Source organism: Cajanus cajan, chromosome 3 (assembly GCF_000230855.2).
Source record: "Cajanus cajan strain Asha chromosome 3, NIPB_CcT2T_4, whole genome shotgun sequence".
NCBI lineage: Eukaryota > Viridiplantae > Streptophyta > Magnoliopsida > Fabales > Fabaceae > Cajanus > Cajanus cajan.
The window spans coordinates 8,496,118-8,522,109 of record NC_138519.1 but is presented as its reverse complement, the minus strand read 5'-3'; the positions used below and the strand labels follow the sequence as shown (position 1 = coordinate 8,522,109).

Here is a 25,992-nt window from a genome sequence, read left to right as displayed (position 1 = left end):
AAACGAGCGGATTCGCGCCCAACACCCTCGACGACACTCTAATCATCCTCCTCATGCGAGCAACCACAATGAGGAGGAGGAGCACTCAGTCTCTCAACCCCGGACCGCGACTAGGGCACCGACTCAACGACCTGCCACGCATCGGTCCCATGCACCGACCACAAGACGGCCCATGAAATCAGCAAGGCCCCTACTCATATCCCAGGGGATCAGGCAACCTTCCGCCGCCACCCTTTTGTGGATGGCATCATGGAGACACCACTCCCTCATGGGTGGAAGTCTCTCCACCTCGATCGCTACGATGACACAACGGACCCAGATGAGCACATCGACCTGTATACAACACAGGTAAACCTCTACACTAACAATTAATGATGTTATTCTGTGTATGGTTTTTCCGACCTCGCTTAAGGGGGCCGCGCTCAACTGGTACACCCAACTACCCGCCAAGTCCATTGATAGCTTCGGCACCCTAGTCAGAAGGTTCACATCGCAGTATGCGACGAGCCGACCTCACCATGTCACTCCGGCCGCCCTGGCCAGCCTCAGGCAGGACGACGACGAACCACTCCGGGTGTTCATGGAACGATTTGCTGCCACCTCGGTTAAGATCAAAAATTTGAACCCTGAGGTCGCCCTACATGCCATGCTTATGGCACTTAAGCCCGAGCCATTCGCCGACAGCCTATGTCGTGAGTCTCCCCGCGACATGGACGAGCTCCGCGCTCGCGCTGCAGGATACATCCAGATGGAGGAACACTCCGCTTTCCGTGACCAAATTCGTGGAAAAAGACCAACGAAGATAGAGCAGAGTCACAAGGATAAAGTAAAAGTCAACAATGACAGCCAGTTCAAGAAATTGGCCAGAGCAAACAGAGGGGGGAGATATGACTTCTACACTCCCCTGAACACATCCAGAGTCCGCATTCTGGAGGAGGCCAATGGCAGCAACCTGCTCACCCTGCCACTGCCAGGCCACACTCCCAACAGTGTGGACAAGTCCAAACACTGCCGGTACCACAAGAATCACGGCCACACCACCGAGGAGTGCCGCACACTCCGAGACCGCATTGAAGAACTCATCCAATCAGGCCACCTCGGCCACTATGTCCAGCGAAGTCACCAGGGAAGCTACGGTGGACCAGGACGAGACATAGGACATGGTTCAGGAGCTCGCACGGACCAACCCTCTGGCTCTCAACTCAACCCCGGTGAAGCAGTGCAAGCCGAGGTAAGCCAGGAAACGGGGCCAGCTCCCCTACGGGGAGTGATCAACACAATTGTAGGTGGTTTCGCAGGAGGGGGCGCCAACAGCTCGGCTCGCAAAAGACACCTGCGCAATATCAACTGCATACACCCTACCACCTCAGCTTCGCACCAGAGCTCACCGATGATTACTTTCTCCGACAACGACTATGTCGGGGTCAATCCCAACCAGGATGATCCCATGGTTATAACTGTGGAGTTAGCCAATTGGGAGGTTCACAAGACACTGATCGACCAAGGGAGCTCGGTCGACGTCCTGTATTGGCCAACGTTTCTCAGGTTAGACATCCCCCACTCTCTCATACAACCTCACACAGAGCCCCTAGTCAGTTTTGCAGGAAAGAGAGTTCACACTCGGGGGTACGTGGACTTACTGACAACTTTCGGAGCACCTCCGGACACAAGGCAGGTCATGGTTCGGTACCTCCTCGTGGAAGCCAACACTTCCTACAACATAATCATCGGGAGGCCGACCTTGAATCAACTCGGAGCAGTAGTGTCCACCCCACACCTCACCATGAAATTCCATGGGAATGATGGGAAGATTATCTCTGTCAAGGCGAACCAGAAGACGGCACGACAATGCTACACCAAAAGCCTGAAGATCGCCTCACCCGGTGAACAATGCAAAAGTGGCCCTCCCACCGCAGCTCACATCAACCACGAAGAAATCACTGATCTCGATCCGAGATCCGACTCTCATGACGAACGACCAAGCCCCGTCGACGAGCTCGATGACCTCCAGATCGGAAAATTTCCCAGGCAGTGCACAAAGATCAGCAGACAGTTGAGCCCGGAGTTGCGACAGCAGCTCAAAGCAGAAATCCTCAAAAATGCTGACCTCTTTGCCTGGTCCAGCGCTGACATGCAAGGTATAGACGCTGACTTCATCTGTCAGCGGTTAGCGATACACAAGGAAGCAAAGCCAGTGGCCCAAAGAAAGAGAAAGGTCGGTGGTGAGAGGCGAGAGGCCATCATCACCGAGTCACAAAAGTTGTTGAGCGCCGGCTTCATCCGTGAAGTCAGGTACACCACATGGCTGGTGAATGTGGTTCTGGTGAAGAAGAGTTCGGGAAAGTGGCGCATGTGCGTCGATTACACCGACTTGAACAAAGCATGCCCCAAGGACTCATACCCCTTGCCAAGCATTGACAGGCTGATCGACGGAGCATCCGGGCACGCCCTCCTCAACATCCTCGACGCCTACTCCGGGTACAATCAGATAATGATGTACCCACCCGACGAGGTGCACACGTCTTTCATCACCGACCACGCCAACTACTGCTACCGAGTGATGCCCTTCGGCCTCAAAAACGCAGGGGCAACTTACCAGCGACTGATGGATAAGGTTTTTCATCAGCAGATCGGGCGGAACATGGAAGTCTACGTCGACGACATGGTGGTCAAAACCACCTCGGCAATAGACCATGTTATCGATCTCGCCGAGGTGTTCGCCCAGATCAGAAAGCACAACATGCGTCTCAACCCGGAGAAGTGCGTTTTCGGCGTTCAAGGGGGCAAGTTCCTCAGTTTCATGATCACTAGTAGAGGAATGGAGGCCAACCCCGAGAAATGCAAAGCCATCATCCAGATGCAGAGTCCGCAAACGATGAAAGAGGTCCAACGCCTAGCAGGAAGGTTAGTCTCACTATCCCGATTCATCCCCAAACTCGCGGAGAAAGCGGGGCCAATCTTCACCCTGCTAAAGAAGCCAAAAGACTTCCAGTGGACAAGTCAGTGCGAAGAAGCTTTCCAGAGCTTCAAAACCTTTCTCTCGACCCCACCGATCCTACAGAGGTCAAATCACAATACCGACCTCCTACTCTACTTGGCCATAGCAAAAAACGCCATCAGTGCTGTAATAGTGCAAGAAAACCAGAAGACGCAGACGCTGATCTACTTCATCAGCCGAGTCCTCCAGGACGCGGAGAAGCGATACCAGACAGTTGAGAAGTTGGCGCTAGCACTCGTCACCGCGGCCCGACGTCTCCGACCATATTTTCAAAGCCACCAGGTGGTAGTCAAAACCGACTACCCCATAAAGCAAATCCTAAGTAAATCGGAACTCGCCGGACGAATGATCGCATGGTTAGTAGAGTTATCCGAGTTCAGCATCCGATACAAAAGTCGCGGCGCCCTGAAAGCCCAGTGCCTGGCTGACTTCGTAGCCGAGCTCACACCTGTTACTGCCGAGGAACCCCAGGTATGGACTTTACACGTTGACGGGTCCTCCAACTCTAAAGGTGGTGGTGCAGGTATCATTCTGGAGGGGCCAAATCAAGTTACCTTGGAACAATCCCTCAAGTTCAGCTTCAAAGTGACCAACAACCAGGCAGAGTATGAGGCACTCCTCGTAGGACTAAGGCTAGCCCGAAGAGTGAGCTGCAACAGCGACTCGAAACTCATGGTCGAGCAGCTCAATGGGACGTACCAGGCAAAGGACACCTTTCTGCAACGGTATTTCCACATCGCATCCCAGCAGATCTCGTCCTTCGACGAGTTTGCCATACAGCATGTGCCGCGCGAACAAAATGCCCAGGTTGACCTCCTATCGAAGCTTGCCAGTACCAAAAAGCTTGGACAGCACCGAACTATCATCCAAGAGACCCTACACTCACCTAGCTTCGATGACAAGGTTGTCAACGTCAGCGACAGTGGAGACCTGGGCTGGATGACGGGCATCTGGAATTACTTGAAAGAGGGTACCTTGCCCAAAGACAAAGACGAAGCTCGGAAGATGAGAATGAGGTCGGCCAAGTTTGTCGTTGTCGGAGACGAACTATTCAAACGTGGCATTTCCACCCCGCTGCTCAAGTGTTTGACCGCACCCCAAGCAGCCAACGTCATCGACGAAATTCATCGGGGCATATGTGGCTTGCATTCCGGAGCTTGCTCGATGGCCACCAGAGTACTCCGGGCTGGATATTACTGGCCCACTCTGAAGTCAGATTGCCAAGATTACATACAGAAATGCAAAGAATGCCAGCAGTTCAGCAACACACACCGGCAACCGCCCGAAACCCTCCACCACATGATGTCAGCATGGCCTTTCTCCCAGTGGGGAATGGACATCCTCGGGCCATTCCCCCTACGAAAGGCCAGCTCAAGTTCCTCCTCGTGGCAATCGATTACTTCACCTGGAGAAATATCGTTTGCAGATTCAGAATCCCTCACACCCTTATTACTGACAACGGCCGACAGTTCATCGCACAGGGATTTGAGGACTTCCTCCGAGAGCTCGGTATCAAGCATCTTCCAACCTCAGTGGAACACCCCCAAACCAATGGCCAAGCCGAAGCAGCCAACAAAGTCATCCTCCGGGAACTCAAGAAACGGCTGGGAAACGCCAAAGGACAGTGGCCCGACGAACTTCCCCGCATCCTCTGGGCGTATCATTGCACCCCCCAGTCAACCACGCAAGAAACACCCTACAGGCTGACTTATGGAGCTGACACAATGATCCCAGTAGAAGTCGGAGAGATGTCCCACCGACGTCAGGTTTTTGACAGCGAGCAGAACGCTCAAGAGTTGGCAGCTGACCTCGACTTGGTGGACGAGCTTAGAGACAAAGCTCAAATCCACAAAGAAGCATGCAAACTCCGAGCTTCCCGAAGATACAACACTCGGGTACGACCTCGTTCTTTCCAAGTTGGTGACTTGGTGTGGCGATTGCTAGGCGAAGCTCGAAAGGACACGTCAGATGGGAAGCTTGCACCCACTTGGGGTGGCCCTTTCCGAGTTACAGAAGACTTGGAAAATGGAGCGTACCGATTAGAAGAACTCAGCGGAAAACCTATACTGCAAACTTGGAATGCTACGCATCTCAAGTTCTACTTCAGCTGACTTTTGTACGAATGAGTTGTGCACTCTTTTCCCGCATCAGTCTTTTGTCCCAAAAAACAGAAAAAATGGGTTTTGGCTGAGAGAGTTTTTAACGAGGCACATTTATATAATCAATAAAATGACTCATTCTATTCAACTCACATCTTTTTCGCATTATTTTACGTTTTACAATAAATAGAGGTCGAGTTCAAACCAATCTATTTCTCCCCCACTTAAGGTCGAGTCCGAACCTTCACAAAACAAAAATTTAAGGTCGAGTTCGAACCTTCACGAAAATTACTTAAACTTGAGGTCGAGTTCGAACCTCGGTTTGATTAAGGTCGAGTCCGAACCTTCACAAAAATTACTTAAACATGAGGTCGAGTTCGAACCCCGGTTTGATTAAGGTCGAGTCCGAACCTTCATTGAAATTACCTAAATCCGAGGTCGAGTTCGAACCCCAGTTTGATTGAAGTCAAGTTCGAACCTTCACAATATTACTCAGCGAAAATCTGAGGTCGAATTCGAAATCCAGTACGGTCGAAGTCGAGGTCGAACCTTCACTAGAAACTACTTAAAACTGAGGTCGAATTCGAACCTCGGCATGATCAACTCAAGGAAAAATATCACCAAGTATAAGAGCACACAACAACCATCGAACGTATGTCTCAAAATGTGCAAACAGCACAAGCAGAGCCAAGACATAAAGGCAAAGAAAAATATACATATACAAGCAAAGTTTCCAGAGTTCAAAACTTGAATTCAAAACAGAAAATTAAAGCAAGGAAAAATTAAACTAGGCTATTACAAAATTGGCCTACGCAGAGGCATTGTCACTGGAGTTTTCCTCGACGTCATCCTCCTTTACTAGCCTCCCAAAGCGGACAACCTTCTCCACGTGCATCGCGGAGAAGTCAAACCCTGGTGCGATGAGCCTAGCCTACCGGGCGGCCTTGAGGAAACCCCTCTTATGCTCAAAGACAACAGCCTTCTCAGTATCCTCGAGCTTCCTCTCCAACCCCGCCTTGGCTTCCTCCAGGTTCGCCAGCTCTACTTTCAAAGAGGCGACCTCCTCCTCTTTACCACCGAGAAGAACCTCGTCACAGAGACGCTTCTCAGCCGTCGCCACCAGCTCTCCCTTCAGAGAAGTCAGGACATCCTCCAAAGCCCTCACTCGGCCAGGGGCAGATGTCACCTCATCCTCCAAAGAGCGTACACGACCTCGGGAGGAGGTGGCGAGCTCCTGCAACTCACCCACCTGGGAGGCATAAGCCTCGTTGGATCATAGGGCGATCTCGAGAGACTTCTGCACCCTCGCAAGGTCGCCCCTAGCAGCTCGAAGCTCAACCCCCTACAATTTCGCCTCGCCAACAGCGGCCCCTAGAACCTTATTCTCCTCCTTCAGGGCCTTATTCTCCTCTCTCAAAGGTTGAACTCGGCCCCTCAACCTCGCCAGGTCCTCCTGCTGCCTGGACCATTTATGCTTCCAATAGTCCATGATGGCCACCCCCCTCTACAGGAGAACCTGGGCAGCATCTAGGCCTTCCACAGGCCCGACCGACTTGATCATAGCTTGATCAGCCGTGCTCAGCGACCCTTCAGGAAAAAATTTAGCTGCAGACACCCCAGCGCTCCACCAAGAATCAATGTCCTCCGAGGCACTCAAATGATCCAGCCTCACCACTGCATCCCCGGCCCTTGTGGTAGCGCTGAGCGAGGTACTGGGTTCTAGGAGGCCCCTTTGACGGGCCAGTTGATGGCGCCGACGCCACTGGGGTGGGCGTCAGAACTTCAGAGCTTGGCCCCTTCCCACGAGCTTCAACAGAAGCAGGGGCAGACGCCCCCTGCTGGACAATAGGAGGATCCACGCCGAGCACCTCCGACCTCGGGGGCACCGAGGTCCCAACAACGCCCCCTGCCTGCAAAAAGTGGCCCCATGTCAAAAGACACAAGAACAACACGTAAGGTAAAAGGAAAATCGAAAAGAGAAACACTCACCACATCCGCCCGGACGACATGCTCAGCAACCTTGGCTCCTACCACGGCAGCTATCCTGGCCTGCAAAAAGCCACATCGCCTCAATAAATTGAGCAAAATTAACACAGAAGAAATATTGAAGAAAATAAGACACTTACCTCGGTGGAGAGAGCAGCCTGCTCAGCAACCGGGGTCGCCACCTGGGCAGCCTGCTCAGCAACCGGGGTCGCCACCTGGGTAGCCTGAGCAACAGGCTCAGCGACCCGAGCCACCTCCTCAGTGGCCACTGGAGGAGCCCCCTCGGGCGGGGGACTCCCGGTCAAGTCCACCGCCTCGGCATCAGCGGCCTTGGAGGTAACCTCCTCCGTTTCGCGAGGGGCAAAGGTTCCCCCGACCTCTTTCACGCCCCTCTTTCTTTTTCGATTGACCTTCAGGGGGGAGCCCTCCTCCTCTTGAGGCTCGGGGACCTCGAGCTCGGTAACATTGTAGCGGTGCTTCAGCTCACGCCACAAGTTCTTCCCCATGATTCATGCAAACAGAAAACAAAACACATCAGCAAAGGAAAATTACACAAACCCTAACAAACTACCAAAACACAAGATACTCACTCTCCAGGACCCTCTCCCTGTGCGCCGAGTTCTCGAGCGACAGGATGAGCTTGCAATCCAGCGGCCGAGGGAGCGCCTTAAGATCTTCAATGGCGGCCAACTCCGCAACCGTCAATTACAATTGGCCCTCCTTGTGAAACCTAGACGGTTTGGGGGCACCAATAGAAGGGGAACTTCGGCAACTCGCCAAAGTAGAATGCCCCATCCTCCATCGGGTCGACATCCACAAGGGCAACCCGAAAAAATTCTTGTTTAAAATTTTTGTATGATTGGGAGTAGAAAGTGAACAAACCCCCATCCCTACCCCCATTCAGAGACAATATGTCGTAAGGAGGAATGCCTAGCTTCATCTGATAAAAATGACGAAAGACGGGAAGAGACACCTCTATCCCTATAACTGTACAAAGGACTTGAAAAGCCCACAAAAAACCCCAATTGTTGGGGTGCAACTGGCAAGGAGCCGAGTTGATAAAGTCCAAAAAATCACACTCAAATTGAGTGAAGGGAAGACAGACACCCAGGTCTATGAAGAAACACTGGTACATATAGAAATGGGGAGGGTTAATGGACCTCCCCATATACACACCCTCATCGGCCTGACAGGGTTCAAGCCGGATCATCCGAGAAATGGAAGGGTCACAAATCCAGTGTGTCTTCCAAATCGCGTTGACCTCAAGGAATGACCGGAACACGCTTTGGACCCCGGCCATATCACGTTTGACCCAATCGTAACCAGGAACCCCTGGCTCTAGATCCTTAGGCGGATCACTCTTCTCAACGGTGGCCTTTCCAGCAACCGCCGCCTTGCCACGCCCTCTGCCCCTACCCCTGGCAGGCGCAGAAGACCCGGCACCACTCTCTCTACCCATCAAGAAAGCGAAAAGACTCGAAGATGGGAGAAAGGAGAGAGAACAGAGAAATCGAAGTACCTGGTACCCCTTTGACAAAAGAAAGAATGAATAGGAAGAGGCGAAACCCAGTTGTCGGAAACAGCGACGGAGACCGAACGGAAGCGAAGGTGCAGGAAGCAGCTTGCGCAAGAAACTAAAGGAGAAAGAGAATGAAAAGAGTAAAGTGAAAGGGGAAGGGGCGCAAGTAAGAGAAAAGGGGGTTTTCTAAAATTCAAACGACCACAACACGTGTCAACCAGGGGGCACGCCTGATCACGCATTAAATGAGGCCATCATTGCATAATCGTCGCGCCCATTAACACGTCGACCTCGGTTATCGAAACGAGAAGCGACAGTTACGACACATGGCACCTTGACAAGCCAACGTACGCGAAGGGTCACTTCCCTCCAGCGAGCTCGGTCTTAACTCCTCGACCTACGGTCTTCGGAGCTCGGGGGGCTAGTGTACTATCCGTACTGCGAAACCGAGCTCCGAGCTCGGCATCACAGCGCAATATGACCCCGGGCACGCGCTACGCGACGTCAGCTCGGCATTTAAGTAGATCATAACTGATCTCGGGGAATCTCGCTCCAGACGAAACCCATTATCTAATCTTATCATATCTCATCTCAAGCCCAGGGCCCAAAGCAACCCTAATTCACACTAAGGTACGTGCATTACTTATACGAGACTCATACTCATACAAACCCTAACTTTAGCATCGGAGTCTCTTTTGCAGGTATCACCCCCATCTTGGAGCATCAAGCGTACCAGCGAAGGAGGCTCACCAATCTTACTCGGAAGATCATCTCTACAGCAGATTTCCGGTAAGAACAGGTATTAATTAACATACTTGACAATTATGATATAACCTTAAATTATTCAAACATAATTCATCACTTATAATCAAACAACATTAGAAACAAATGTTCTAAATATAAGTTTTAATCATTTTGGTGGGCTAAAAATATGTCAGACAAATTAGACTTTGTTGGGCTAAATATAACCTATAATATATTTATTAAGCTTGAATCTATAATGTTTACTTGTTATAAACATTTTTTAATGTCTAATCTAACTTCCTTAAAAGTCTAGCCTAACCAAAATGCCTATCTAAGTAGTTTGTTTTATACAAGACTTATAAATAAAGAAATGGCCTAAGTAGGTCAAAAGTAGGTCAATGAACCTAAGTAGATCAATAAATTTTGTTCATGGACTAAACTATGCATGCTTTTTATTTTTATTTTTTATACAATAGCTACACTAAGATTCAAACCTTGAACCTCTAACATACTACCTAACTCCTTACCACTAAATCTAGGCACAAATCAATGGTCATAATAGTGGGGATAATTGCCTCCACTACAATTTTGCTTTTTCTCAATTTGTTTTATATACTATTAAATTTTTTTGACAAAATATATACTATTAATTATATTTGTCCTACTATTTCTAATATATTAAAATATTAATATTTTATAATATATTATATTTTTTTATCAAAATATTTATTACTTCTTTACTCATTAAAGATATTATAATTTAGTTTGCTAATAAAGGTTATTTTTTATTTTAATTTTAATTTTTAACTATTTTTATATTATATATATGTTATATTGTGTGTTGACAAAAGAGAATTCACATTAAGAAAAATGCGAGTAATTGTCACATAAAATTTTTCTTTTTTAACTTAAACATATTTAATAATAATAATAATAATAATAATAATAATAATAATAAAATGTACTCATACAAAAAATAGACACTATTTTCATAAAATAATTTTATTTTAAATGAACGTAGAAATTTTCAAGAAATAAAAAACAAAATAAATTAGTAATTTTATTATTTTTAACATACTGGTTTTTATCGTTTTGTTTTTCTAATATTAAATAAGTCGCAAGAAAAAACATAAATTCACACTTGAATATAATATTAAATAAAAAATAAAAAAAGAAATGATTACTTTATTCACGAGACAATTATAATTTATAAAAAAAATAGTTATTCTAGATTTTTTTTACCACAAATATATTTTTCTATAAAATTATTATTTATAAATAAAAATATTATATAATATCTTATTATTTTTACTTGACAAATTTTCTAGATTTGTCACTAACTAGATCAACCTTAATTGTTTTTATTCATAATTTGTGTAAGGACTAATAATAATGTTAAAAAATTTAAGAAACTATTATACTAAAAAAAAAAAACTTATACCATAAGTTCAAATTTTCAAATTTACTAATAAAAATAATAAATGTCAAATATATGAAAAAATAAAATTTACAATTATTAATTAGAACAACTATTGCTCCATAATTAACAAAAATACAAATAGTAAGACAATACACATTTATAAATATAAAAAGGTTAGTAAATATTTGGAATATTAGCCTTAATTCGTATGACAGTAACACTTTCAAAAAAAAATTAATTAAATCATTTAAAAAAAACATATTGTTAGTAATTATATATATTAAATATAAATATTATATATATATATATATATATATTATACATTATATAATTTTTTAAAGTCTAATGTCTAACCTTTTTAATCAAACTTTTAAAAAAGTGTAAATCTAACATTTTTTTAATAAATAGGTGATGTTAGGATATACGTCCTAATAGATTTGATGTATTTTCATTTCTAATATACTTGACATTATTTTTTTATCAACAAAAAAAATTATAATAATAAAAGTGAAAATCAAACTTAAATCTTCTTACATCTATTTTAATATATTATAAATTTAAAAGAAATAAAAGATAATCTATTTTAATATAGTAATAACTAAAAAAATATCAATAAAAGATATAATTTTAATCGAATACATAACATAATGCAATTTAACATTTTAAGTTAATATTTTATATTGTAATATAAAATATTTTATTTAAATAAGTATATACAAATAGATGCACAGTGCAAGAAGTGGGACAAGTAGATACTATATATATTCTATCTCCATCCTTGTTATATACTCTCTCTATTAAGAATTATTTTTTAGATACTTGTAGGTCCTAGTACCTATCACAAAGTTCATAATTTTATATCATATTAGGGTATTGATTAAATAACTAACAAGTAGAAAATTTGTAATAAATAAATATAATAAAATTATATGAAAAATGTGTAGAAATAATCTTTAATGATTTTTTTAATTTCTTCGCAGCACTTGTTAGTATTTTTCATATTTTAAAATTATGACTGTATAGAAATGAGTGAAGAGACAGCAGCTTCTGTTGTTTTTTGTTTTTACCAGAGAACCGGGATCCTTAACTTTTGACATTATTTTAAAGTTTTAGAATTTGTTAAGAAAGCCCCTCTGATGAGGTTAATTTAATATTTCTTTTTGCATAATAAAGAATGTCGACACTTTGGACACATGGCACCGAAGAAGACAAAACCAATGGTTACAAACTTACAATTTTAGAGCCATCGGTTCTTCCATTGCATCAATGTCTCCATCATGTGCACATTTTCATCTCTTATACCTGGCACTCATTCTCATCTTTTTTATTTTTTTTTAATCTCCGGTTCAAAATTCCTCTGACGATTCCTTTCAACACAATTACTCATTTGCCCATTACGATTTCATAATCTACTAATTGATAACCTTTACTATAATTTTTTTTGAAATTATTGATAAAGTAATTTATACGTGATTTTGAATGGTTTTGTTTCTAAACTTTTGTGACTAAAATTTATAATGAAAAAACAATTTTTGTTGCTAACTATTTACTTTTATGTTTTGTTAATAATATGGTAACTCAAGTAGCCAAAGTATTTTTATTATTATTATTATTACATGTTGGTATTACTCTTCTCAATTAATTAAACTAAACTCTTTTCATAAGTAGATTGAAGTTTTTTTTTTTTAAATAAGAAAAAATTATAAAAATAATTACAGTGATAATTGAATCTAGGTCTTCATATTTCTGATTACCTCAACCCATTCTCACCTAACCACTAAGTTAACTCTAATAGTTCGACCGTTAAAAAGTTAAATATAAATAAATATTTTATTTTATAAAAGTTAATACGTGTTAGCTTTTTATGGTTTCGGATTTTTTTTTTACTAAAGAAATAGCATCTCTCATCCATTCATGAGAGCTAATACATAAATAATTATATTATTTTTAGTCAAGAAAGATATCATTAAACAAGATTTTATTATTTAATCATTGTTTTTGCCAAAATTTTGTGAGTAATTAAAAAAAAAACTGTGATATTTGACTTAAAAGGATGTGAAGCATGCATCATGTAATTTATAAATTAATGTATTTTTTATACCCCAATAGTCAAGACAATTGTGCTAAAATATGACAAAATTATTTTTAGTATTAAAATTTTCTCTTTAGATATTTTTTTCTGTGACATATTTTTTACTTTAGATATTTGACGTGTTAATATTTAAATTTAAAATTATTAATCAAGTTAAAACAAATCATATAAATAATTTATACACACTCAGTAGTAACTAAAAATCATTAACTTCAACATTTATATTTTTAATTAAAGATCATAATTCATCTTAAATATAAAATCATATCAAAAGCACTATTTCATTTCTATAGAAATTAATAAATAAAAAAGAATTACACTCCTTTAATAAACTTAAAATAAAAAATAAAAAATACACTCGATAGTAAATTCAAAATATTATTAAGCTGACTTAAAAAAGAAAAATTATATATGATTATTATGGGGGTAACAATGAGACAGTGACATTAAACATGTAGAAAGATATGCACTTGCACAGTGACCCTAAATATTTATCCCCATGAACTGTAAAAAAGGGCAGCATAGTAAAAGCAAGATTCTGGAAGGTGAGAAGAATAAATGAAACAAAACAAAGTAACAAACCGAGGTTGCTGTCAAAGCGAGAACATCAAGAAGCAGAAAAAGTGCAAACAAATGGGTAGATTCAAGGCGTTCATATCTATGTTGGGTGTTGTGATTCTAAGGAAGTGCATTCACATGTACTATGAATACGCACATCTCTTGATCGACATGGCTTTCGTTTTGGTATCGTCGCTCACATTTTCCGGCCTCCGTTTCCGGCCAACTGAGGCGGTTTCCGGCAGGGTTTCTCCCATGACTTCAATGATGGGTAGGCCTGATCGCTAGCTAGGTCATATCATATGCACTAAGTTTTAATTACTCTTTCATTTTTCAATTGACAAAGGGAAATTCATGCTGAATTTTCACTTAGAATTTCCTTTTACTTTAATGTCCTTGTTCTTTTAATTAGTCTCTATTCTCTTCCATATATGGTGCTTAATAAATTTTCCAATATTCTCATTTAACTGATGCTTCTGCATAGACATACGGGTGATTTCGATATAGATTTTCATATATATGACTGTGTGTAGGTTCTGCATTAATATATATGGGAAATGATACTTGTATATATCAAGATAATAGAAAACCATTTTTCTCTAAATGTATAAAGAGAATTTGCAGCTTCATCACATGGGAGTTGAGGAATTTTTCCTATCACCATGTTTAGTTAGGGATGTTTTTGTAATGTATCTTATGTAAAATAAAACTTGAGCATATAGTATTTCAAGTATTTTTAATATTTTTGGTAAAAAAATATTTTTATTATTTATTTTCAGTTAATTATAATTCAAGCCTGCATTAAAAGTCGGCTCTAATTATGAAGATAAAATATAATTTTAATTTAAGATTACTTAAAATAGTGCGTAAATTTTATTTCTTTTGTATAACTCAATTGTAGCAGAATTGTTTATGGAATACACATATTTATGAGAAACCTAATAGACAAATTGGATAATTTGCCTATCGTCTAATTATAAATACATTTAGCTTTGGTGAGCTGGTAGATGTTTAGATAGGAGTCATATGATTCACTGTAAGGTATGAATATCATGTTTGAAGTAGTTTAGTTAAACAATTTTCAAGGAAACTGAATATAGTTATATCAAAAAGATCCAAAATTGAAGTTCATCTGCTGCTTTCTTATACACTCCCTCTCTTAATTTATTAATTTGCTGTGAAAATTATCGAGCTCATTATACTTCATAGCAGTAGTTTAAGTACTAGTTTTGAAATCTCACTCTATAAAATGAATATATCAAGGTGATATATATAGGATCAGACATTGGAAAAACCTTATAAGTTTTTTTTTGTTGAATTAAAAAAATTGTAAGCGGATATACAGTTACATTTGAAGGCTTTTTTCATTCCACAACTCAACAGATTTGAAGCACAAATTCAGTACCAATAACTTTCATTGATTAGATATATTATTTAATTTAGAATCACTTTAGTAATCCTTTCAATCGAGTTTATGGGGTCAATTAAGCTAATTGAAGTTAAATTATTTTCAATCTATGATAATTTATAAAGGGATATATATCTCCTTTTAATGTCCACTTTTTCACAGATAATTATATCTTTATATTTGTATTCTGATTTTTTTACCAATAAATATCTAAGGATAAAATAGGAATATAATGTATATACAAAATAATAATTATCCACTTTTTAAAAAAAATATTTATTTTTTTTCAGAGAGATATGAAGTGCCTTTTCATTGTTAATTCTATTAAAATATTAGAGCCTATTATCATTCCAGATCTTGGGTTATTTATAAATACTTAATTATATAAAATTTACTCTCCAAATTAAGATAATGTATTGACTAGGTATAAATTTTTTTTTAATTATATTATTAATGTTAAGTATTCACTTACATGTTAATTTTATCATGAGGCAAGCCAATTTTGTTGCTTACTCTTTTGCTACGACCTCAAAATCTTTGCTCTCATCCACATTTTTAGTTCATTACCTACTTATATTACTTCTTCCATTATGCATGAATGAAATGCATTAAGTTTTCTTGTTTCCAAAAAGAAAAAATAATACTCACTTACATGTGTTGATTAGTGATTTTAATTATGAAACTTGACTAATTATTTTTAGTAGAGTCTCACTTTTTTCAAACACATTTTTTTCATCCACAAATTTTTACTTAAGTAATCTAAGTTTTGTTTTAATCGAACCAACAACTTATTAATGGTTAGATATAACTAAATATATTGTTTAGAAAAGAAAAAAAAAAGACTATGAACCGTCATCCCAATCACAAACTAATGACGACAAGTTTATATATTTCTACAATAAATATTTTTAAAAAATATATATCAACAATAACTTGTTTAATTACACTAATAGATCATGACTATTAAACTTATCTATACTAATATATAAAGGAGATACACTTTTTGGTAACTACCTTGGTCTCTATTTTTTTTTTACCATTATACCTTTTTATTTTAAAAAATTAAAAAAAATATTTTTTAATCAAATTTAAATTACCACTTTCAATAATTACTTTTGGTTTCTATTTTTACATAAATCATTTTATTCTTTATTTATTTTTTAATAATTACCTTTTTTCTGAGTAATTTTTCATTTTTCTCTTATTTATTTATTTTTTTCTTCTAATATAATGCAGACACAGAGTACCTTTTTTCTGCTAGTTATTTATAAAGTAGATTCTTCTCTTAAACTAGCTTTCAAGGTCAAGTTAATTCCAATCCCTTCAAAATTCTAATATTCTAAGACATAAAATGATGGATAAATTGGTGATGAATTTAGTTGAATGTATCTGTAATGATGACTTCTCACAAGTTAACATGTCAGCGGGTGTCTACAAGATGAGTCTTTATGTTGAACATTGTTGATGTTAGCCGCAAGAATTTTAATGTTCAAGTCAGTAAGAATCAAAATATAGACAGGGGGATTAGAGTTATCTCTGGCTCTTGTTCCTTAGGTTGCCTTTATAATCATTTCTAATGATGTTGATACTTGATAGAATAGTATGATGATTAATTAATGTCTATTATCTTTAAGAATAAAAGGGGATTTGTACTGCCCCGAGATTGTGGAAAGGCTCTAACTTGCTTGGTTTCAGGCCTTAGATAACTTGGATTTGGACTGAGATGGATCTAAGTTAGATCAAGTCTATAACAAAATGCAATAGATCTAGAAATTTATTATCTTTTCTACTTTGATCTTGTTAGAGTGTACAAGGAATATCCTACAAAGATGTATACATTGATATGAAATTATCTATTTTGAGTCTAAGTCTTTATGATTTTAATTTTAATTATCTTTCAAAAGATAAATATGTGTGTATTTTATAAATTTATAAGTATTCCTCTTTTCATATGGTGTGAAACTTCCACTACACTTTTAATAGATGAGTTTGTTCATAGACAAATAGATAGAAGGAACATATAATGGAATAAAGTTGCATCTTTTAAAGTTCATAATTAAGCCCAAAAACTCGAAGAAAACAAAAATGTATTTATATTATTAATAGGTGATGAGTGTATTCATTTATTTGAGAAATGGATGAGTATCCCGTTAATGGACTTTATAATAAATTAAATATATAAAAATAATTAATATTTTGCAAATGTATTTTTTTTATAATTATGATAAAAAAATTCTTATGTATTTTTTTATAAACAAATTTGGAGGAAATATTAATTAAATTTTAATTCCTAAACATTAATAGTTTTGAAATAAAATAAAAAGGTTAAAACATCAATAATAGATATGAAACAGAGGGACTTTCCCAAAATTTGAATGATTTTCCATTCTCATAACATATATATTGATTTACACTTGTCTTCGACTTGTTTAGGTCCAGTCATACATTGATCATACATCAAGTCAAACACTTAACAATATAACCTACTAACTTGAAGACTATTGTTCTAAATTTGGCCTACCCAATCTAGCAAGGCCCTTTTAATCCCCAAATTAATTATGAATACAAAATCCAACCTAGTGTGTTTATATCAACTCTCAATTCTATCAAAACCAATTATAAAATCAAACTGAATGTCAAAACAACAAATAATTATTGCTTCAATTTTTTCAATTTTTGCCATAATTTTGGAGGTCATAATTGATTCTAAGATATACACAAAGAGCAACTAACATTAGAAGCTAGCCTTTAACAGTCCTGATAATCCAAAGACTCTGATATTATAAATAAGATAATTTCATTATCTTGACTTAATTTATCGATCATATAAGAGAAAAGGTCTACAAAGACAAGAACACTCCAAATACTAGACATATCTTTAACCTTAATCACCATATACCAATGATCCTAAACTAATTTGAGTGTTAGAGTCATTGCATGCGGTTCGATCGAAAGCCAACTCAGCTGAAACTGCCTACTAAATCCAGATTGAAGGACTGTGAGAAGCACGCACAGCCTATAGCTGGGCTGAGCGAAATAAACAAAACTAAAAAAATGTAATAAATTTATTGTTTTCTTGCTTTGTTTTTTACTTTACTCTTTAAAATCATATTCTTTTAACCTTTTTGTCTTTTTATTTTTTCCTATTTCCAAAATATACTAAAACATATGCATGTTCGATTCCGTTTTAATCTGTGTACTGAAAGCTAATTTTGGGCTTTAGATAATTTATTCATAACTTTGAAGCTCGTTAATTACTATTCACGTTATATTCCCACCCATGTACTCTGCAACCGTAATTATCCGTAATCGAAAATTTGTTTGGATAAATTTATTTAAAAGCATTTTTAAGAGTACAAAATAAAAATAAAAATAAAATATTAGTTTATACATAAATTAATTTGTAGAAGTTTTCATATTAATTTATCCAAAAGTTCCTTTTAATTTTAAAAATAATTATTTCAACTTTTTTTTTTTCCTAGAAGTTATTCGGAAAAAAGTTTACCCAAATATATAATAACACGGTCATATTAAAACAATAGAACATAGAGCGTCAACTCCTGAAAACCTAAACAGAGTTCTATGATATTTCTACTTTTCAATGATTAATCCAGCCTTACCAACAGATAACATAAGGCTGTTTTGATTTCTTATAAAATCGTAGGACTTGACCAATTATAGAGAAAAAACTAATATAATAAATAAAAACAAAGGTGGACACGCTTAACTCATAACACGGATAACCAAAATGGAATTTGCTCCCATGCAGATACCAACAGAAATTTGTGTCTATATAGAATCATAGATAAGGGAATCATAGATAAGGCAAACAGACATTTTATCTCTTTCATAATTTGCTCTACCCATGTCGTGGGGCTGGGGCATACTATATAACAGAAGCTAACTAAAGAAAATGAAATGTTTTATTTTTTTATAAAAAATAAGTTGGTATGTTATTAATTAGAAAATTCCAACGGCTAAAATCAATTTTGGCATAATATAATGTATTATTGACATTAATAAGTAAAGCGAGATGGGATGGGATAGGTACAAGTGAAAGCGACATTAAGATCATGATTCGCATGGAGCTACCTGAAAATAAAGAAAGAGGTAATAATAAGCGACGAGAAAAGATAAACGACAAAACAAGAGACAACGAGTTGTTGGCTCATTCATATCAAAGATCATGGTAGATGGGTAGACTATTTTACGCATTATGAAGATGATACAATAAAGTTTCTCTTATGATATAGTAGACTTTTATTAACATTAAGATCTTGGCTAAGCTTCACATTCTGGACAAGGTCAAATCCATTGCGTCTGCTACGAAGTCTGCAACCAACAGAAAACACAACATGCTGTAAGTAACAAAAACTAGTACATGCTGTCTAGTGTTAACAAAGAGAAACATTGAGGCAGTGTCTAACCTGCATCTTCTTTGGTGAAACACAAGGGAGGTGTAATTCTGAAAACATTTCCATAGTAACCACCCTTACCAATAAGTACTCCTAATTCTGTAGTAAAACAGAATGGCCGGTTAGTTATAGAAGAAAACTATACTTACAAGTTACAACAAAATGTTTATCTAGAGAGTGAAGGGATATGGAATTTACCTTTCATTTGTTCCATTACATGCAATGTTTCATCTTTTGCTGGAGTTTTAAGTTCACGATCAGTGACAAGTTCAACTCCTAGCATCATGCCTCTTCCTCTCACATCACCAATCACTACAGAAGAAACCAAGCTTGCTTATGAAATTAGTAAGGAGAAAAAAAGTGATAGTTTTGCGTCTCTAATGCCTTATCATCAGTAAAATTTCCTCTGCTTTTGAATAAGTAATTCTGCTAAGAAGGGGTGAGAATATTACATTCATATTTGTCCTTGAGCGCAGTGAGTCTTTCTTTCAAATAGGATCCAACAACATGAGCATTTTGTTGAAGCTGTTCTTTCTCTATTACTTTCAAAACAGCCAAACCTGCAGCAGTGCAAACAGGGTTCCCACCAAAGGTGTTAAAGTAATTCCGGCGGGTTAAGACCTCTGCAATCTCGGGAGTAGTTACAACAGCACCAAGGGGAATGCCATTTCCAATGCCCTGCCAAATTAGAATAGAGAAATAAGCCATCACATAAGACACTATATCGCAATGCCCTGCCAAATTAGAATAGAGAAATAAGCCATCACATAAGACACTCTATCGCCCAAAAATGCATGCAATGTTACAATTTCATGATCAAATCAGTAATTATTTTTTGGCGTATATTATATGGTTCTAGAAAGTATTAAATTTCATGATCAAATCGGTAAGTATTTTTTGGCGTATATTATATGGTTGCAGAAAGTATTAGTATTAGTAATCAACTTAACCAAGCTCATTTAGGATTTATTTGGATAAACTTATCTAAAACTGATTTTAGAAAAAAAAATAGCAAGAAAAATTGACATAAACTTCTCTTTAAATTAAAATTAGCCAATACATCAGTAAAAATTAAGATTTTTAAGATGCTAATAAGAGAGATATTCTACAAATTAGTTTATATACATAAAATAATTTTATCTTATGTAAAAAGATTATTTTTTATTTTTATTTTTTTTCTTTTAGAAGTCTTTTCACAAAAGTTTACACAAACAAATTCATCGTAGAAAAGTTACCTTAGCCATTGTGACTATGTCAGGAACAACATTTTGGGTCTCAAACCCCCAGAAATGGCTACCAGTGCGACCAAAACCAGCCTGAACCTCATCAGCAATAAAAAGTCCTCCTGCTTTTTTGATGATGTTGTACACAGCTGGCAAGTAACCAGGAGCCAATTCAATGATACCCCCCACTCCCTATCACAAACAAGAGCAGTATCAAGATGTGTTAAATTTCGTTATTCTTTTAATCAAAAGTAAATTCAGTATATTATATCATGTTACATACTCAAGACACGGGAAAAAGATGGTTTTATATTTAAAAAGAAAAGAAAAAAGTTGGATCTGTCTATATGCATTTGGCTTGATACCTGTATGGCTTCACACATGAAGGCTGCAACATTTCCAGAAGTTCCGAAGTTAATGATGTCTTGGACATCTCTTGCATACTTTTCTCCATCAGAACCAAAAATGCCTCTATAAGGATCTGGATTTACTGCATGATGAACACCACTCTGTTGACAACACCAGCACAAGAACATATTAGGTAACGGTATAGTACGTTATAAGTTAACGTTCATAGCCAAAATGGTTGAGGATTACAAACGACATAAAAGCAAAGCCAAAAATTGATACATAGCATGCTGGCTTAATTAAATCAATTGTGCTAGTAGTTGTAGCTTTTAAGCAATTATCTTTTTAATTCTTACATTTTAAGTTTTTGTTCATATTCAAATCTGATAAGATTAATTAAGTTCTGTTGATACTCCAATGAATGAAACGCTAAAGATAGGAACACATTAATATATTATATATCTGTATAATCTGTGACTCAGAATTGAAAGAAGCCAAATCAGACACCACGTAGTTGTGATATATCATTGCTCAGTATGGTCCACACTTCGATATCATTATTGAAACAGACGGCACTTAGAACTACTAATATGGAACGTTAGTTTCCATTGTAAAGTCCATTTTAAATATTAACATGTGGCAACCTGTGACCCGTGACACCCATCCTCTGTAGCTAAAGAGTTTGATGTTGAACGTGGAAAGTTGAGTTTAAAAATGAGTTTGCTACCGAGATGTGACAATCCACTCGACAACGTAATCAATTACTAGGACTTGTGGCCTGGTTGATTTTTAAATTATTTGCTTCAAAGAATTTTCTTTTGTTTTGTGATTAATTTTGTACAAGATTTTTTTTTTATTACAACGATTACACCAAAAAATATAAATAAAACCCTGTGATTTCAATCTCCAATTATTAAGTCGATTCAATTGAGTTATTTTTTCTACAAAATTTCTGTATATAGTATACCAAATCCTATATTAAATTTTTAAGAATGAAAATAATAAATGCTTATACCTGTACTCCATTAAATTTCCAGATGCTTTGTGCTGTGGCTCCCATTGTCCCAGACCCATTACCATGGTAAGCATTCCTTAGAGATATTATGTCATGGCACCCAGTGTACATCCTTGCCATCAGCATGGCCAATTCGTTTGCTTCAGTTCCAGAGTTTGTGAAAAACACCACCTGCGTGTATGAAAATAAACAAGGACAAATGATTTATTCTTCAAATCAAAATGTAATAAATAAATATCTTCATTCATTAATTTCATGTTCACAAGACATCTTTCACTCATTATTAAATTTTAATGGTTACTATAGAAACATCTAGTACATTTATCACAAGAAATATCTAATATTGGAAAGTTTTCTTTATATCGGTCATATTATACTAGTAATTTCAAACGTGATTCACTAATTAAATTAAGAAATTATGCTTCATAAAAAATAATTAAAGTCACCAAATATTATAAAGTATACTCTTATAAATTAATTTAAGAGTAATTACATCTCTCAATTTTTAGTTAAAATTAGTCATAATTCCTATATTTTAAAAAAAATTGCTTTGGTCTTTTTCTTTTTAAAATTTTATCACTCTTTTAATTTTTATGATTTCATAAACTTTATAGTATAGTTGATTTCTATAGTTAAAAATATTTTAATTTATTTTTGTCGCTAAACTTAACACTGATCGCTTATATATCTTATCGCATGACAACGACATGCACATTATTTATGCTTTGGTACTAAACCACGTGGTAGTAGCATCGAGATCATCCACGCAAGGAATGCATCTCAATCAAACAAACCACGTTAACATTCTAATGGACAAAGAAAGCAATAGTTTACACATAGAATACAAAACTCTACCTAAATCATCAAAACGTGCCCATCCCTTGGGATAGTGGCTTGCGTGGCATCCTCCCAAAATTTTGAACTTCATCTACTTCATGAGTATCAACAACTATTATTCATATATGTGATTTCTCTTTTCTACGACTAATTATAGACATATGTAGTACATCAAATATTTATATTAGAGTTTTTTCAATTATAAATAAAAAATTCTTCTACATTGACTTAAAAAAAATCATATTAATATTATGATTAAAAGAAAAAGCGGAACCTTGAGATTATTGGGAAGCTTGGAAGACAAAGCCTGAGCGAAATCGGCGATGGCGTGGTTAAGATAGAGAACCGTAGAGTGCTGCAATTTTTTAGTTTGGTTCACTATGGCCTGGACCACATCAGGGTGACAGTGGCCGCAGCACACCGTAGCAATCCCTCCAAACGCATCCACGTACCTCCTCCCCTTCTCGTCGAACAGGTATTGCTTCTTACCCTCCACTATGTGCACCTGCACCCCACCGCAGGCAATCATTTCTTTCTCATTAATTATTTCTATATATTATTATTATTATTTAATGCTCATTAAATGTTATTATTACTATTACTCAAGTGCGGACTCACGGGAGACTTGTAGAAGTGGTAGATGGAGGGACTCAGATGCTCCCTGCGCTTCGCCAGAACATCCCCAGCGGTGGGCCCCGCATAGGGCGCCGGGGAGTAGTCGAACGCCGGAAGCTCCAGCGCGCCCACGGCCTCCTTCTCGGCGTCCAACGCCGGACGGGAAAAGCTCCGTCGCCAGAGAAGCAGCGGCCAGCGTCGCGACGCTGGCACCAGCCTCATCGCTTGCGGGACCGTCATTTGCGCTCTGTTGAGGGAGAAGAGAAGGTGAGAACGAAGAACGACAAAGGAGAAAGATGAATGGGGAATTCTTATATAGGGAAGGATCCCGAGGGGTGATGACGTGGCGAGAAGAGATTGGGTGACGGTTTCGAAAGGGCCATCGAAGTTGGTGAAAATTACGGCTTTGGAATATGTCTTAAAACGAGGATTACCGCAGCGTTTAGAAAAATAAAAAATCGAATCAGATTCCTTCCGTTTTCTTTTCTGAGTTATTTTGTATTTTTTTTTCATTGTCATTTTATTAAATTAATGATTTATTAATTTTTTATTTTATTTTTATCATTGATAATTAATATATGTTTATTAAACAATGTGTGTATTTATTTTTAATGTCTATCTATTTTTTCTCTAACTACCCATATAAAGTTAATGTGCACTTATAAGAGTAATATGTTCCCAACAAAATACTATAAAAAAAACAAAAAAAGGGACAGATATAATTAAATATAGTAGATTATAGTTCACGTGTAATCAATGCATTAATAATTAATGGAGTAGATTGTAGTTTAACAGTCTCAAAAATGCAAAAAAAAAAATAAAAGATAAAATAGGAAAGTAAGTAATAAATATTTTTGAAAACTAAAATATCAATGATTTCCTTAAATCCCGTGCAAAACCTTAAACGACTATGAAAAAAAAATGGAGGGAGTAATTCTTAGGCTTAATTATGTTTTTATCTCTCAAGTATTGTAATTGTGCAATTTTGATTCTCAAAATTTTAATTGGGCAATTTTAATCTCTAAAAGATTGTAATTGTGTGATTTTAGTCCTTTAATTTTTAATTGAACTATTTTAGTCCCACAAATATTATAATTAAGTTATTTTAGTCTCTCTCATTAAAAATTTATTAATCTTAAATATATATATATATATATATATAATATTTTAAAATTATACAATTATTTGTCTATTCAAGTTAACGTATATTATAATTTTTGTTAATATATCAAATGATATATATTTATTATTACTAAATAAATAAAATTTATATATTAATAATATTTTAATATTATTGATAAATTAATATCAATAATATTATTAGTATATTTATAGATAAACTAATAATTTGATAAATATGATTTAGTATATATTAATATATTTTTACAAAAATATAAATATATAAGAAAATATATGTATATTTCTAATTAATATACTTATATTTTTATAAAAGTATATTAATCAAATTATTAGTTTATCTATAAATATACTAATAATATTATTGATATTAATTTATCAGTAATATTATAAAAATAATAATATATAAATTTTATTTATTTTTTAAAAATATATATATATATATATATATATATATCATTTGATATATTGAAAAAAATTATAATATGCGTTAACTTAATTAGACAAATAATTGTATCATTTTAAAACACTATATATATATATATATATATATTAAAATTATTAAATTTTTAATAGGAGAGACTAAATTCGCACAATTATGATATTTGAGAGACTAAAATTGTTCTATTAAAAATTGAAGGACCAAAACTGCTCAACTGTAATATTTTAGGGACTAAAATTACCCAATTAAAATTTTGGAGATTAAAATTGCACAATTACAATACTTAAAGGATCAAAAATGCAATTAAGCCTAATTTTTAATTGATTTTCAGATTTTTTGAAACAATTTACGTACTTTTTGTGTCAATTTTGAACAACCTTAACCATAGTTTTAAAAATCGGACCAGTCATCAAATCGGTTAAGGTACTCGGTCAGTGGATCAAAGGTCAAACTGATGGGTCACTAATTAAACTGCATGACCCAGTTTTTATTAATTTTTTTAAAAAATATTCATGTTAAATATATTTTATACTTATAAATTTCAATAAATTTATATTATATTTTAAATTTCAATTTTCATATTATTTAAAATTATCTTTATTTTTATTTTGTATAAAGAAATACATAAAAAAAATTACATGTTAAACTTTATATTAATATAAATTAAAAATATAAATAATATGTACATATATAATATGCTTGCAATTGATATCAGAAAATCATATATGTAATATCTATATAGATATTATATTATTAAATATATAATTTAAAATTAATAATATACTTTAAAAGTTATTTAAGTTGCATATATTATAAACAAATATATTAGAATAAGTAGTCATTATTATGTCACTACTAGAAAATTGCAAATTAGCGACCGATTTAGCAACCAAAATAAGTCGTCGCTAGAAAATCGGTCGCTATTTCGGTTGCTAAATAAGAAATTTTGATTTTTTAGCGATGGAATTAAATTCGGTTGCTATTTCGGTCACTAAATTATAAACTTTGATTTTTTTAGCGGCGGAATTAAATTCGGTCGCTAAATTATAAATTTTGACTTTTTTTAGTGACGAAATTTAATTCGGTCGCTAAATATTAAAATTAGTGATGAAATTGAGTTCGGTCACTATTTCGGT

The 25,992-nt window shown here is 36.1% G+C and overlaps 2 protein-coding genes across 4 annotated transcripts; one reads left to right on the top strand and one right to left on the bottom strand.

Annotated features, from left to right (window-relative positions):
• The first annotated feature begins 4,722 nt into the window (after positions 1-4,722).
• On the top strand, positions 4,723-5,109 carry LOC145956017 (uncharacterized). Its single transcript, XM_083071572.1, has one exon. It carries the CDS (start codon positions 4,723-4,725, stop codon positions 5,107-5,109), a length of 387 nt encoding a protein of 128 aa, XP_082927698.1.
• Positions 5,110-18,729: 13,620 nt separating this feature from the next.
• Positions 18,730-23,573, bottom strand: LOC109816196 (alanine--glyoxylate aminotransferase 2 homolog 2, mitochondrial). Of its 3 annotated transcripts, none has more exons than XR_014432120.1 (10): positions 23,281-23,573; positions 22,937-23,167; positions 21,826-21,996; positions 20,828-20,971; positions 20,475-20,654; positions 19,692-19,917; positions 19,438-19,551; positions 19,252-19,338; positions 19,036-19,156; positions 18,730-18,916 (listed from the first exon to the last, which is right to left on the bottom strand). XR_014432120.1 is itself a non-coding variant. In XM_083070334.1 (10 exons), exons 1-9 carry the CDS (start codon positions 23,515-23,517, stop codon positions 19,113-19,115), a joined length of 1,434 nt encoding a protein of 477 aa, XP_082926460.1. In that variant the 5' UTR covers positions 23,518-23,573; the 3' UTR covers positions 18,730-18,916; positions 19,093-19,112. The 3 variants fall into 3 exon arrangements, 2 of the variants coding, with proteins under 2 accessions (XP_082926460.1, XP_082926459.1); XM_083070334.1 differs by having other exon boundaries at positions 19,093-19,156; XM_083070333.1 differs by lacking the exon at positions 18,730-18,916 and having other exon boundaries at positions 18,959-19,156.
• Positions 23,574-25,992: the final 2,419 nt, after the last annotated feature.

Bases quoted from the DNA above. Each gene is read 5' to 3' on its own strand.
- LOC145956017 (XM_083071572.1), top strand. From the start codon at position 4,723: ATGATCCCAGTAGAAGTCGGAGAGATGTCCCACCGACGTCAGGTTTTT.
- LOC109816196 (XM_083070334.1), bottom strand. From the start codon at position 23,517: ATGACGGTCCCGCAAGCGATGAGGCTGGTGCCAGCGTCGCGACGCTGG. The intron at 20,972-21,825 runs GTATAAGCATTT...TGTTGTCAACAG, and splicing joins GGAAATTTAATGGAGTACAG to AGTGGTGTTCATCATGCAGT. The intron at 19,918-20,474 runs GTAACTTTTCTA...CTAATTTGGCAG, and splicing joins ACATAGTCACAATGGCTAAG to GGCATTGGAAATGGCATTCC.